Genomic DNA, 15,366 nt, shown 5'->3' with positions numbered 1-15,366 from the left:
GCACTTGCCAGCTTGCTCAAGGGAGGCTCAGCTAGTATAGCCCTATTGAACGTGTTCTTTGAGTGTACACGAGTTACTTGCCTGCCCACAGATGCTCAGCCTGGTTAGTATGATTGTGTAGGCTACAGTATGGCTGCCTAAATGCATGTATGACAGTTCTTTGCCTATTTTTACTTCTTGCACTGTCTTTAACTAAGTACTCCTATATTTTTACCAATAAAAATGACTAACCCACATGTCACTAACAAGATTGTTTCATTCTTCTTACTTCAGTTATACATTTTTTACATATGCTTAGAACAAACTCACTCTGAAGTACAATTTGAAGAGACCATAACTGGTCATGTGTGACAAACTTACCAGAAATATTTGTGAGAGTGTCATCCTGCACTGGAGAACAACTTTTTGTTCTTGGGCTCTCTGCAGGACTTCTTACTGGACTAGTTGAATGACTTAGTGGAGAATTTGCTGCAACATTGAAAGATGTTTCAAACAAACAATTACTTTTGTTAACATTCTGAAACTACTGAATTTGTCTACAGTTTCTAGCAGTAATAAAACATGAGAACATACTTATAGTTTACAGTTTCTACCAACTACCTTTGCACGCGTTTGATTCCGAGGCAAGTGATAAAGGACTGTTTGACCGACTGGCATATCCACTGCTGCAAGACATGCTGCTGAGAATTGAAGGATGCTGCATCAACAGATGAGGAGGAAGATATGGGCTCGGTAGAGAAGGCAAAACTGTTGACAATCCCCATGGAGTAGCCTGACTAGCTAGGTCTGGCGAGAGCAGTGGAAGTGATGGTGAATTGTATCCTGAAGAACACGGTGAACACTGGTAATTATTGTTCATCAGCAGTGGTGTGTCATACTTTTCACTATCTGTTTTTCCACCTGGAAAATGAATTATACACCATTTTAATGTAATGTTCTTCGTGAACTCAGTGATTAATGAACTTTTTCCAGATATACATACTACTGTTGACTTCAAATACTGGATGATCGTCAGGGATGAAGTAAGAGTCTGGTATATCAGCATGAACTGAGGGCTCCTTGAGGCTCAGTAGCAATTTTCTTGCTTCATATATCTTGCCTGAAATTAAATCATGATAAAATTTCACCTACACTAAAAGTAATAGAAATGTGGAAGTGTTTTGTAATAATTCTGAAATAGATCTAAGCTTTTTGTCTGATATTTTATTGCTTATAATAAATAGGTTTATACCAACTTTTGGTTTAATTATGAATGTACAGGACAGACATTAGTACACTTAACAATTACATATCTGAATTCAAGGGCAAAATGTTAATATTGGTAATGTGGAGGTGTAACAGTGTTGTTACTTTTTGAACATTTAATGCTTTAATGAAGTATTAACTCGAACCAAATGCTTATCTTTATTTCCTCTCTGAATACTGTTATGTCTTATGTTGGATAAAATGTACAGAATACTAAGTAAACTAAGTTGTGTGTCTCCTTGAAAGGACTGCTTAACAATATTTGATAAACTAAAGTAAACCTATCAGAATCCTAAATATTAACTACAAAGTTTCATGTGCTTTTGTAAATACAGAAACTGCATTGAGAATATTTTGAGAGAATTGGTGACCAGTATTCACCATCAGGAGTCAAAATATTAATGCTACCAATAGGTGCATACAGAAGTACACAACAGTACCGTAGCTTTCAGGAATAGGAGTTCCTTCCTCTGAGAGGAGGGGGGGGGGGGGGGGGGGGGCTAAGTTACAAAAATTGAAGAGGAAGGGATCACTCAGACAATCCTCCATCCATCTGCCAACCTTGCAGAATGAAGGATCTCATTTGAGAACTTCAAAACAATCTAATCACATTAGTTAAAAAGAGTGTGTATTTGTAGAAGTCATTCCATTCAGTTTTCCAATGCCAAATGGGTTTTATTATGTAATATTGATTGGAAAAGGAAAGACTAATGCCCAGTAAATTATTTTGTCATTTTAGAACAGTTGCTGGACACTTAGCCTACTTGAAGCCAGTAACCTGTATCAATTTCGTAAACAATTGCAACACCAGAGCAAAGGAAGGAGATTATCTTTAGTGCAATATAGTTACAGAATTGTTTGCATTATGTTACACTTTTGAAAACTGCACTTTCATCCAGTTTTGATGAGTGAGGGAATTGAGTCTCCATTACTTGTAGGTCTTCATACTACTGAAACGTCCAACAGGAAGTGAGATTAGATCTTAGCATCTGGTACCATGGTTTAATTATTTGAAGTAATTACCTGGTAAAATTTTCTTGAAAATTTTACAACACACTGAAATCCAGTTGTCCACAAAACTGTCACTATGATAATCCCTGTTACAACCACTTACATATCACTTCAACAGGGACCATGAGGACAAGATCAAGCTAATTACAGCATGCAGAGAGGCATTTGAACAACCATTCTTTCCACACTCCTTACATGGAGTAAACAGGAAGCAGCCCTAGTAACAGTTACAATACCTCCAGTCATGCACTTCATAGTGATTTGCAGGGTATGGACATAGACGTAGATGTGGATCATTGTAATAATGTGTCTTTTCATATTGATGGGAAAATATGCTCTGGTTCCAAGATAAGTATAACATTGACAAAGTATTCCACTTTTATTGACTGAATGAAATAGTGAACTGTCACCCCTATTGTCTTCTTGAATTTGACTGTATATAATCTTACTGACCTTGCAAACAGTGGTCTGAATTAAAAAAAAATCACTCTCCAGAGCTAGCGCATGAACTACTGCTGTCCACTTAGTGATTGTCTTAAATATTCTTTACATCAAAAGTGCTATTGAGTACATTACAACTTATTATCAAAAATGGTAAACAGTTTACAATGTTTAGATTAGCAAAGACACTAGCTATGAAGCACAAACTAACTTTTTATTTTATTTTATGAAGATTGATTTTAGTCAGCACACACACACATGCATGCACACCCTGAAAATACACAAATTCTCAGCTCTATGACAGAGCACTTTTAAACTTCAAGTTATCTTTACAGTTTATCAGAGATGATTACTACCACACACTGCTGGTGCTGTGACTGTATTGATTTGTGCTAGTAAACAATCTGAAGCAATTCATCTTATGAAGACACGTAGTTCATCTTTAAATCATGTTTCCACTAGATGAAGTGGAAGTTCATTATTTTGTACAATCTGCATAATAGCTTTTCATTGTCAAACACACACTGATAAATAACCAGAATACACATCTGTAATCCATATTGATCTATGAAGTGGCTGTTATTTTTGGAGGATTTATTTCACTATGTTTTTGTAGACTGAAGTTGAAATCGATTTAGAAGTATTTAAGATGCAGTGTGTCAAAGACAGAACTTAAAAAAAAAAATGTTTGAAATTATTTTAACCTTTCAGTTATTCAGAGCAGCTGTGACAGCAACTTAAGTGTGGCATTTTATTCAAAATTAGTCTGCCCTTATATTCAGTTTCACCAAATCAATGCTAAAATACTTTGTGTCCTAGTTTAGAACAGGAAACATTCTCTGATGAATTTAAGTGTGTGTACACAAACCTTGTGGTTAGAAAGAGGCGCAAATCACACCCATCTAGAAGTATAGCTGAAGTGATCAACAGAAGTAACATCCAATAACCTTCACATCCATTTCTTATAAAATCTTAGAACAGACTTCATGGATGATTCAGTTACCTATAATGGTAGTGAGTGAAAGAAGCTGCATAAATATTCAGTTAGATCATAAGGTCTTAACGTGGTGCGAATACTGGCAACTTCTTTTATATGTTTAGAAATGTGAAACTGTGCGCTTAACCATATGCAAAAACTTAATATCCTATTGTAATGAATGTAGCCACCTCAGGACTTTTGCACTGTCAACTGAAATTTTCAATTATGTATAAGTTTTGGGTTGACTTGGGTGAATTTTCTTACCTAAATTACACATTTCTACTCTGTAGATATTTCTGAACATAGGTCAGAAAATTAACTTAAGTCAGTTCAAAATTTATATAGAATCAAACATTTTGGTTCACAGCATGAAAGTTCCGAGATTCATCATAATAGGATACTAAATTTTATTCATTTTGTTGAGTGAACAGTTTTACATTTCTGAACATTTAAAGCAAGTTGTCAGTCTTTGCACCAGTTTAAGCTAACTGAATATTATGTAGCTTCTTGCAGACTATTCCATTGTAGATAACTATCATCTGTGAAACAATCTATTTACAAAGAGCAGCACATATTAAACACTTGTGTGAGCCATTATAGAATACTGCATAGTTGTGTGGGATGCATACACAAGAGGACAACAGTTAACACAGAATGCATTCAGAGAAGGCCAACATGAATGGTCAAAAGTTTATTTGACCGAAAGGAGATTGTGTCACAGATGTTCGAAGAACTGAACTGGCAGACTAAGATAGATGGAAACTATTCTGAGGAAGTCTAACTACTTAAGTTAAAAGAACTTGACTGTAGGAATAATCTACAATTCCATAAACACTGCTCACGTGGGGATTATGGGGACAAGATTAATTAGAGCACGCAAAGAGGCATTAAACAGTCATTCTTCCTGAACTGCATATGTGAATGGAATAGGAAAAAATTCCATTAATTGGTACAGTGGAGTGTACCCTCTGCTGAACACTTCACAGTAGTTTCAAGAATACTCTTAGCACAAATGTAATGAGTTACCTCTAATAACAGCCACTTTATGCCAACCAGCAAGACCTGTGAAATCACTGATCATATGAAAACAGACACATATTTCTCTTTTAACATTCTGAAAACCAGGGCTCAAGGTAGTCTGGTAGATATAGTATTTCTCAACTTCCAGAAAGCATTTAATTAGTAACACATCTAGACTTAAGAGAAGTTTGATCATATGGGATATCAAGCATAATTTGTGACTGAATTGAGGTTTTTGTGGTACGAGGACAACAAATCTTTGATCAAGAATTGATAGTTGAAATGACATCAGGTGTGCCCTAGACAAGTGTATTTGGACCCTTGCTCTTTGTTTTATATATTAATGACCATGAAAACAATTAATAGTAACCTCAGAGTTTTTGCAGATGGTGCAGCTGTCTGTAGTGTATTGCCTGGAAAAAGCTGCAAAAGTATTCAGTCAAATCTTGGTAAGATTTCAGAATGGCACAAAGACTGGCAGCTTTCTCTTCAATATGTGCACTTCTCAAATAAATAAATAAATAAGTAAAATAGAATACTTAGCGTCCTATGGCTGGGAAGTCAATGTAACAGTTACAGTGTTGTCAACTCTCACAAATCTGGAGCATAGCAATTTGCAGAAATGTGAAGTGGAACAATCACATATGCTCAGTCTTAGGTGACAACTTGGCAGTTTCAGTTAATTAGTGGAATACTAGGGAAAAACAGTCAATCTAAAAAGGAGAATGCTTGCAAAACAGTGATTCAACTGATCATTGACACTGCTCATTTGTGTAGGTTTCAGGCCTTGTCATAAAGCAGTGAATGGTGTGTCTGGGAACAGAGAGGAAGTGAGATCAAATCCTTGTCAGACCAGAAAAATTTTCTATCTGCCTTTAATCTGGCCTTAACCTCTCTGTGTGGGGAGTCACTATGCACAATAAATGTTATGATTTCACATTGAACTGTAGGTCCCCTTTCCCTGATTGGATAAGTAGCAGGGCTTTACAGACACTGGCACAGATGGGGACATGAACAGAAAATTCAGGCCAGAGGCGTTACAAGGATGAAGTAAATTTTTCAGAGTGTTTCCAGCTACACAATTCAGAAAAGCTGGTGTTAAGGGAAGAATCCAGGTGTAACAGGCCATGAAGCAATCATTGTAGAGAAGCACTGCATGTTGAACTGCATACTTAGCACCTGGGCTGTCCGGCTGTCTGGCAGTGGCCATTAATGTGGACAGGCAGCTTGTTATTTGTCATGTTCACATACCTTGCTGCTGAACACTTCACAGTAGTTTCGAGTATACTCCGAGCACAAATGTAATGAGCTACCTCTAACAACACAACCAATGGTTGCAGGTAAGTTGGTAGATTCTATGGCTACTTTCACAGACTCATGGGAGACTGTCTGGGATGGATCTGTCCCTCCTCACCCCCACTCTTCACTGCAATCCTACCTTCTACATGCTTGTGTAACTACAAGAACCCAGTCACCCAGGATGCCCCATTTAGCCTGAATACTGTACGCCCACAGATAATCTCTATGCTCATGCCCCAGACAGCTTCAGCTTCTTACCTGTAACCAGCTCTCATGGTGATGTGTCTAGAATGGCTTTGTGTAGGCAATGATTCTTTGCAGAGAGAGGTGTGGATGCACCAGAAGACAGTTCAGGGATACAAAAAACACTGAATCTGTTTGTTTACATCCCTCAATGTTTGATGCTGGTAGTGTTGATCCCTCATGAGCATGGCAAATACACTGACATGACATAATGTAGTATGTTGACCTTCCAGCCTGGCTCTGTCCACAGAAGAGCAGGCCTGGTGCTTTTGTTGCAGATGCTTTGTCAAGAGAAGTCTCGTGTTACTAGCCCTTAGCTGGACGTCACTGCAAATACAGCAGATTGCATCTGAATTTTGTATTTCTCTGTTGCTTGGCTTAAGAAAACCAAATGGAGAACACATTCGATGACACTGACTTGAGGGCCACTAGGAAGACCGCACTGTAGTTCCTTCTCTAAATCCTCGCACAAACGAAAAAATGGCTGACATTGAAATAAGTGTCCAAGGAATACAAAAGCAACTGGAATCACTCGGAGGAAAGTCCACTGGACCTGATGGAATACCAATTCGATTCTACATGGAGTACGCGAAAGAACTTGCCCCCCTTCTAACAGCCATGTACCGTAAGTCTCTAGAGGAACAGAAGGTTCCAAATGATTGGAAAAGAGCACAGGCAGTCCCAGTCTACAAGAAGGGTCGTCGAGCAGATGCGCAAAACTATGTACCTATATCTCTGACGTCGATCTGTTTTAGAATTTTAGAACATGTTTTTGCTCGTGTATCTTGTCTTTTTTTTTGGTTTAAGGGCACTCAACTACTGAGGTCATTAGCGCCCAGTCACAATTGTTAGAGCACATAGAATCTAGTAAAACTCAAGGGGGGGGGGGGGGGGGGGGGGACAGCAGAAAGTTCTTACAAAGATGCAGATAAAATAAGTGAAGGAGTTAGATGTCTTTGGACAAGCCAGTCAAAGTAATGAAACGAAGAACACGAGCAGCTGCTCGAGCGTCATCAGCTAAAATATCCGGTAAAGTAGATGGCAGAGACAGGACAACACAAGATTGACTAAAACGGGGACACGACAATAAAACATGGCACACTGTTAATGCATGACCACAAGGGCACTGCGGGGCTGGGTCACCGGAGAGCAGGTAGCGGTGGCTAAACCGGCAATACCCAATCCGCAACCTAGTCAGAAGGACCTCTTCTCGCCGAGATGGTCGGGAGGAGGTTGTCCAAGCAGTTGGGAACGGTTTTACTGCCCGGAGCTTGTTTCCTTGAAGTGATGACCAAGTATCCCACCACAAAGACACAAGCCTCCTACAAACAACCCCCCTAATGTCAGATGACGGGACACAATGGGAGGCTGGCCGAGGCAGGAGGACTGCAGCCTTGGCTGCAGCATCAGCAGCCTCATTCACAGGCACTCCTACATGGCCGGGAACCCACAGAAAACTGACAGGAGAGCCATCAGCAGCAGAAGAATGGAGGGACTGCTGGGTCCGTGGCACCAAGGGATGGACTGGATATGGAGCTCCAAGGTTCTGAAGAGCACTGAGTGAATCAGAACAGAGTACATACAATGAATGGCGGTGGCGGCGGGCATACTGAACGGCCTGATGGAGAGCAAAAAGCTCGGCCGTAAAGCTGGAACACTGGTCGAGGAGCCGGTATTTAAAGGTGCCGGCCCCGACGACAAAGGCACAGCCGACACCATCGTCAGTTTTGGAGCCATCAGTGTAAATAAAGGTGTGACTGGCAAGTCGCGCACGAAGTTCGACAAACCGTGAGCAATGCACTGCAGCCGGAGTACCCTCCTTCGGGAGCGAGGTGAGGTCGAGATAAATATGAACTGGAGCCTGGAGCCACGGTGGTGTTGGGCTCTCACCCTCTCTGTAGGAGGGAGGGAGCGCAAAATCCAATTGTCAAAGCAGGCGACAAAAGCGGACTCCAGTGCGCAGCAGGGCAGACACATACAACCCATACTGACGGTCGAGAGAATCGGCGAAGGAGGACTGATAAGAGGGGTGGTCGGGCATTGACAACAGCCGGCAGGCATACCAACAAAGCAGTACGTCATGCCGGTAGGTCAATGGTAATTCAGCAGCTTCAGCATAAAGACTCTCGACGGGACTAGTGTAGAATGCTCTGGTCGCAAGACGTAACCCCCAATGGTGGATGGAGTCGAGATGGCGTAAGAGGGATGGCCGAGTAGACGAGGCTCCCATAATCCAGCTTTGATTGGACTATGGACCAATACAAGCGAAGCAGGACAGTGCGATCCGCTCCCCAAGATGAACCACTAAGAACTCTGAGGACATTAAGGGAACGTGTACAACGGGCAGCCAAATAAGAGACGTTTGGAGACCAACAAAGTTTCCTGTCCAGTGTGAGCCCTAGAAACTTAGTTGTTTCCACAAATGGGAAAACAACGGGACCGAGATTTAAGGATGGCGGAAGGAACACTTTATATTGCCAAAAGTTGATGTAGACCGTCTTCTCTTCAGAGAACCGAAAGCCATTGGCCACACTCCACGAGTATAGGCTGTCTAGACAACGCTGAAGGCAGCGCCCCAGGAGGCATGTTCTCTGGGCACTGCAGTAGATCGCGAAGACATCGACAAAAAGAGAGCCCGAGACATTAGGTGGAATGCAATCCATAATTTTATTGATCGCTATGGCAAAAACGGCTACGCTCAAGACGGAGCCCTGAGGCACTCCGTTCTCCTGGAGGAAGACGTCGGACAATACGGAACCCACACGTACCCTAAACTTTTGATCTGTTAAAAAGGAATCAATAAAAAGGGGCAGGCAACCGCGTAGACCCCACCTGTGCATAGTGCGGAGGATACCTCCTCTCCAACAGGTATCATAAGCCTTCTCCAAATCTAAGAACACGGCTACCGTTTGGCGCTTTCGCAAAAAGTTGTTCATGATGAATGTCGACAAGGTCACAAGGTGGTTAACAGCGGAGCGGCGGGGACGAAAGCCGCATTGAACATTGGTAAGTAGCCATCGAGATTCAAGAATCCGAACTAACCGAGCGTTAACCATGCGCTCCATCACCTTACAGAGACAGCTTGTAAGAGAAATGGGGGCAGTAACTAGAAGGAAGGTGTCTATCCTTCCCGGCTTTGGGTATAGGAACAACAACAGCATCACGCCAACGCATGGGGATTTGACCTTCGGTCCAGACGCGATTATAGGTATGAAGAAGGAAGCTTTTGCCTGCCGGAGAAAGGTGGGCCAGCATCTGAACGTGAATGGCATCTGGCCCCGGAGCAGAGGACCGGGACAGTGCAAGTGCACATTCGAGTTCCCGCATAGTAAAGGGGGCACTATAATTTTCCAGATTCAGAGAGTGGAAGGAAGGTCACCGAGCCTCTTCTGCCTCTTTTCTGGGAAGGAAGTCAGGGTGGTAACGGGCGGAGCTTGAAACCTCTGCAAAAAAACGACCGAAGGCGTTGGAGACATCCACAGGCTCAACCAGGACCTGTTTACCTGAAGTCAGGCCAGGTACCGAGGAGTGGGCCTTAATGCCCGACAGCCGGCGCAGGCCACCCCAAACGACAGAAGAGGGAGTAAAACTGTTAAAGGAGCTGGTGAAAGAGGCCCAACAATCTTTTTTGCTGTCTTTGATGACTCTACGGCATTGCGCTCGGAGTCGTTTGTATCCAATACAATTCGCCAACGTAGGATGGTGGCGAAAGGTGCGTAAAGCACGTCATCGAGCACGGATAGCGTCTCTACAAGCCTCATTCCACCAGGGGATGGAAACGCGACGTGAAGAAGAGGTAGTACGAGGAATGGAATGTTCGGCAGCATTGATGATAACAGCCGTGAGGTATTCGACCTGACTGTCACAACTGAGAAAATCGTGGTCCAGAAAGGTCGCCAGGGAGGAGTAAAGTCCCGTTAGCTTTCGGTATGTTCCAGCTCGAAGGACGTGGATACAGGGTGTGGTGCAGGAGACGAACGACGCAGGGTAAGTGGTCCCTCGAATAGGTGTCAGAAAGGACATACCACTCGAACCGACGGGCAAGAGTGGTGGAACAGATCGAGAGGTCCAAGTGGGAGTAGGTATGAGTAGAGTCCGAGAGGAAAGTCGGGGCGCCAGTATTGAGGCAGACAAGATTGAGATGGTTGAAGACATCCGCCAAGAGGGAGCCTCTCTGACAGGATGCAGGAGAGCCCCAAAGGGGATGATGGGCATTGAAGTCGCCAAACAATAAAAACGGCGGAGGAAGCTGAACAAACAGGTGCATCATGTCAGCCCGACTAACTGCGGATGATGATGGAGCGTAGACGGTAGAAATGGAAAAAGTAAAGGCAGAAAGAGTAATACGGACAGCTATTGCTTGGAGTGGGGTGGTCAATGGGATGGGATGGTAATAGACATCGTCCCGAACGAGCAACATGACCCCACCATGAGCTGGAATACCGTCCACAGGGGTGAGGTCAGACCGCTCCGAGGTAGAGTGGGTAAAAGCAAGGCGGTCAGTTGGGCGCAACTTTGTTTCCTGGAGACCAAGGACGAGCGGACAGTGCAGGCAGAGGAGCAGTTGTAATTCCTCCTGATTAGATTGAATACCTCTTATGTTCCAATGTAACAAAGCCATCGCTAGTCAGAAAAAGGGGGAACGAAATGGGTGAAGAGCTGGTCACCTCGACAGCCGCGGAGGGCCAGGTTTCGAGGGAACAATGCTACAACCGGCGGGAGGCGGATCCTGTTCCATTGAGTTGTCGCCAGCTGCGGCTGCTTTCCCAGGTTGCGTAGAAGGGGCAGCATCATTCGCCCATGAGAGGCCAGCTGAGCGCCTGGCAGCAGAGCGTCCCGGCGAAACTGAGGACGGCCAGGAGCAGCGACTCACAGATGGAGCGTCAGACGAAACGCGCCGGGGTGGAGAGGGGATAAAGACTTCTTCTTGGAGGCCTTCTGGGAAGTCCGATGAGACACGGGGATGGTGGGCTGGACCCGAAGAAGGTCCTCACACTCGGGGTCCGGAACGTTTCCCCCGATGGACGCCTGAGAAGAGGATCACTTCTCAGGTGGCGGAGGAGGAGGAGGAGGAGGAGGAGGAGGAGGAGGAGGAGGAAGGGTGGCCCCTGGGGCAGAGGGGGCAGGGGCCACGAGGGAGGAGGATTTGGAAGGGAGGGATTTGGGAGGCGGAGGCATAGACCCCGGATGGGGTGAGGAGGTGGAGGGGGGACAGGATAGGGGTGAGGATACTGTGGAAGGAGTGGACATGACTGAGGCAAATTAAGTTGTCAATGTCATGGGATGGAGGCGGTCATACTTTTTCCTGGCCTCAGAATAAGAGAGGCGATCCAAAGTTTTTAATTCTTGGATCTTCTTCTCCATCTGATACGTGGGACAGTCTAAAGATCTAGGTGAGTGGATGCCAGGACAAGTGACGCACCGAGGTGGTGGAGTGCATGTATGTTCCTCATGAAGAGGACGTCCACAATCGCCACAAAGGGGCTCAGCCTCACACCATGACATGCGCCCAAAGCGGAAACACCGAAAGCAGTGCATAGGAGGCGGGACGTAAGGTCGCACATCGCACCTGTAGCGCATCACCTTTACCTTCTCTGGGAGAACGTCCCCTCGAAGGCGAGGATAAAGGCCCTGGTGTCGATGCGATGGTCTTTGGGGCCGCGCTGGACTCGCCGGACGAAATGCACGCCTCGGCGCTCCAGGTTGGCCCCGAGCTCCTCAGACATCAGATTGCAGCAGGAGGTCCTGATGAAAAATAACTCCCTGCGTCCTATTCAGTGCCAGATGCGGGACAATAGACACTGGGATGTCCCCTAGTCGGTCGCACGGCTGGAGCGCCGCCGACAGTGGCGGAGGTGGTCTTTGTAAGAACGGACATTTAACGCATTTTACTGAGAGTCTCGATTTCCCCGAAGATATCCTCGATGTGCTGGACAAAGAAAATGGGCTTGGAGGTGGCGAACGTCCCCCCCATCGGTTCGAGAACAGACCAAATATTGGGTGAAGTACTTTGCCCCAAGCCGGCGGGCCTGTCCTTCCTCCCAGGGAGTGGCCAAGGGGGAAGGGGCAGGAGAACCAGAATCAGAGACAGTACCTTTCTTTTTAAAAGACTTGGCCGCAGAGTGACCCGATACATGTTGACGTTTCATCTGCGAAACGTCCGCCCCGATACCACCCACTCCGACCAGGGGCTCTCCCCACGGGCGCCACCCAGCCTCAGCAAGGGCCACCTGGCAGGATGACCGTTGTCAGGAGTCCTGATGCCCCAAGGAGACGGGCATCTACTCCTTGGCCAACGTGGGGAGGGTGCAGCTCAGGTATCGGCAGTACGATCCCTGTGTTGTCAGGGGGCTACAACCTAGAGGGTACATGACGACCCCACCACAACGGGCTGGCTACCATGCTGGATTTCGGGTGCCATGGAAAGTCCATCATGATCATAGGTGCAGATGGGGACGCACTATGGGCATAACTTGTGCACCCCATCAGGCGTTTATGCCCAATTTGAGGAATAGCGAGTGTGGTTACAACACCGTTACAATGCTGAGTGCCAAGGTCTTAGTGCACTGAGGACCAGTGAGACACCACGTAAGGCATCCTTCCCCAAAAGGCTTGTAGTTCTGTAGAATTTTGAAAAATGGAGGTCAAACCCCAAGGAGGACCATCACATGGAAGGCCGAAACAGTTGAAACTCCTTTTAGTCGCCTCTTACGACAGGCAGGAATACCTCAGGCCTATTCTTACCCCGGACCCACAGGGGGGGTAGCGTCTTTTCTGGAAACCCAGAATCTACTCTGTAGGAATCAACATGGATTCCGGAAATAGTGATCGTCTGAGACCCAACTCTCTTTATTTGTTCATGAGACCCAGAAAATATTAGATACAGGCTCCCAGGTAGATGCTATTTTCCTTGACTTCAAGAAGGCTTTCAATACTGTTCCGCACTGTCGCCTGATAAAGTAAGAGCCTACGGAATATCAGACCAGCTGTGTGGTTGGATTGAAGAGTGTTTAGCGAACAGAATACAGCATGTTGTTCTCAATGGAGAGACATCTACAGGCGTTGAAGTAACCTCTGGCATGCCACAGGGGAGTGTTTTGGGACCATTGCTTTTCACAATATATATATAAATGAACTAGTAGATAGTGTCTGAAGTTCCATGCGGCTTTTCGCGGATGATGCTGTAGTATACAGAGAAGTTGCAGAATTAGAAAATTGTAGCGAAATGCAGGAAGATCTGCAGCAGATAGGTACTTGGTGCAGGGAGTGGCAACTGACCCTTAACATAGATAAATGTAATGTATTGCGAATGCATGGAAAGGATCCTTTATTGTATGATTATATGATAGCGGAACAGACACTGGTAGCAGTTACTTCTGTAAAGTATCTGGGAGTACGATTTGAAGTAGAATGATCAGATAAAATTGATTGTTGGTAAGGCGGGTGCCAGGTTGATATTCATTGGGAGAGTCCTTAGAAAATTTAGGACATCAACAAAGGAGGTGGCTTACGAAACACTCGTTCGACCTATACTTGAGTATTGCTCATCAGTGTGGGATCCGTACCAGATCGGGTTGACGGAGGAGACAGAGAAGATCCAAAGAAGAGTCCCATGTTTCGTCACAGGGTTATTTGGTAAGCGTGATAGCATTACGGAGATCTTTAGCAAACTGAAGTGGCAGACTCTGCAAGAGAGGCACCCTGCATCGCGGTGTAGCTTGCTGTCCAGGTTTCTAGAGTGCATTTCTGGATGAGGTATCTAATATATTGCTTCCCTCTACTTATACCTCGCGAGGAAATCACGAATGTAAAATTAGGGGGACTCGAGCACGCACGGAGGCTTTCCAGCAGTCGTTCCTCCCGCGAACCATATGCAACTGGAACAGGAAAGGGAGGTAATGACAGTGGCACGTGAAGTGCCCTCTGCCACACACCGTTGGGTGGCTTGCAGAGTATAAATGTAGATGTAGAATGTGTACACTCAATTAACGATCAGCTAACTTCATTGCTATTTAACTTTGAAAATGTGCATCACATCGCTTTTTTCTGAGTGGTCATTTCTCAGAACAACCTTCCCTGCAACACCATCACAAAGTTTTCAGACTGTTTCTGACCTTTCTGTATAAAAGGCACCTATCACTTCCTCCAGTTCCCCATTTTTTACCATACAGTTGCTGCTCACCAGTGTCTATGCCACCCACCTCTTCATTCTTCTCCCCAATGCCCATGACATTGCTGTTATTGAATGCTACCCTTCCATACAACCATATGTCCATCTGACTCCATTGTCACCCACATGGCACCATCTTATGCCAACATCTCTCTTGCCATTTAGAGAATTTCTTTATAACCACCTAGAATCCCAAACCCCTAGCTTGGCTCAGATTCATTGGCGGTATCTTTATGACCTGGATCAACGAGGAAGACATCCTGGCCGCAGTTCTTTAGAAACTCAACCCCATCTCACCATCCACTTCATCTGGTACATCTCAGCCCAACAAGCACTCTTCTTTTTGGCTATCATCTCATTTGCTACATCAGTACCCCTTTCCACACCACACGTTGAAACCACCAACAATATCTCCCCTTCAACAGCTGCCACCCATTCTGTAATGAGAAGTCCCTTCCCTACTGCCTAACAACCTGTGGTCATCTGATCTGTAGTGACGAACAATCACTCTCCAGATATGCCAAAGGTCTTACTTAGGTCTTTACACCCTGAAATTACTCTCTAACCCTGTACAGAAACATTTCGTGAGTCTTATGAGCAATCACCTATCATACCCAAATACCCACACTGGCCACAAAGAACCACTCTTTTGACTCACACCATTAATGATTGGAGCAAATGGATAACCCTAACTGTGAAGATTATGACTACCTCTCATTGTGCCCTCCCCACACCTCCCATTGTGGTATTCCACAGCACATCCAACCTATACATGTCCTTGTCTGGCCCTACTCCACCCCTGTTCCCAACTCCTTCCCTCATGATTCATATCCCTACAATCTGACTTTCATGCAAGATTTGTTTCGTACATCCTGCCAATACCATCCACTCCATTATCACTCGTCTCCTACCCCATCCAAGGTAGAATCACCTGTTAAAGCAGCCACGTGATCTATAA

The 15,366-nt window shown here is 44.9% G+C and overlaps 1 protein-coding gene across 1 annotated transcript in view; it reads right to left on the bottom strand.

Moving 5' to 3' along the window:
• LOC126455856 (protein bicaudal C) overlaps positions 1 to 15,366 on the bottom strand; it is a 134,266-nt gene that overhangs the window by 32,066 nt on the left and 86,834 nt on the right. Inside the window, exons 7-9 of the mRNA XM_050091618.1 lie at positions 983 to 1,099; positions 652 to 900; positions 361 to 468 (exon numbers count right to left, since the gene is read on the bottom strand). Of these exons, the coding sequence (XP_049947575.1) occupies positions 361 to 468; positions 652 to 900; positions 983 to 1,099 (474 nt within the window). The remainder of the gene's footprint in view (positions 1 to 360; positions 469 to 651; positions 901 to 982; positions 1,100 to 15,366) is intronic.

The sequence above is a fragment of the Schistocerca serialis genome, chromosome 2 (genome assembly GCF_023864345.2).
Source record: "Schistocerca serialis cubense isolate TAMUIC-IGC-003099 chromosome 2, iqSchSeri2.2, whole genome shotgun sequence".
Taxonomy (NCBI): Eukaryota; Metazoa; Arthropoda; class Insecta; order Orthoptera; family Acrididae; genus Schistocerca; species Schistocerca serialis.
This window is presented reverse-complemented; position numbering and strand designations above follow the sequence as displayed.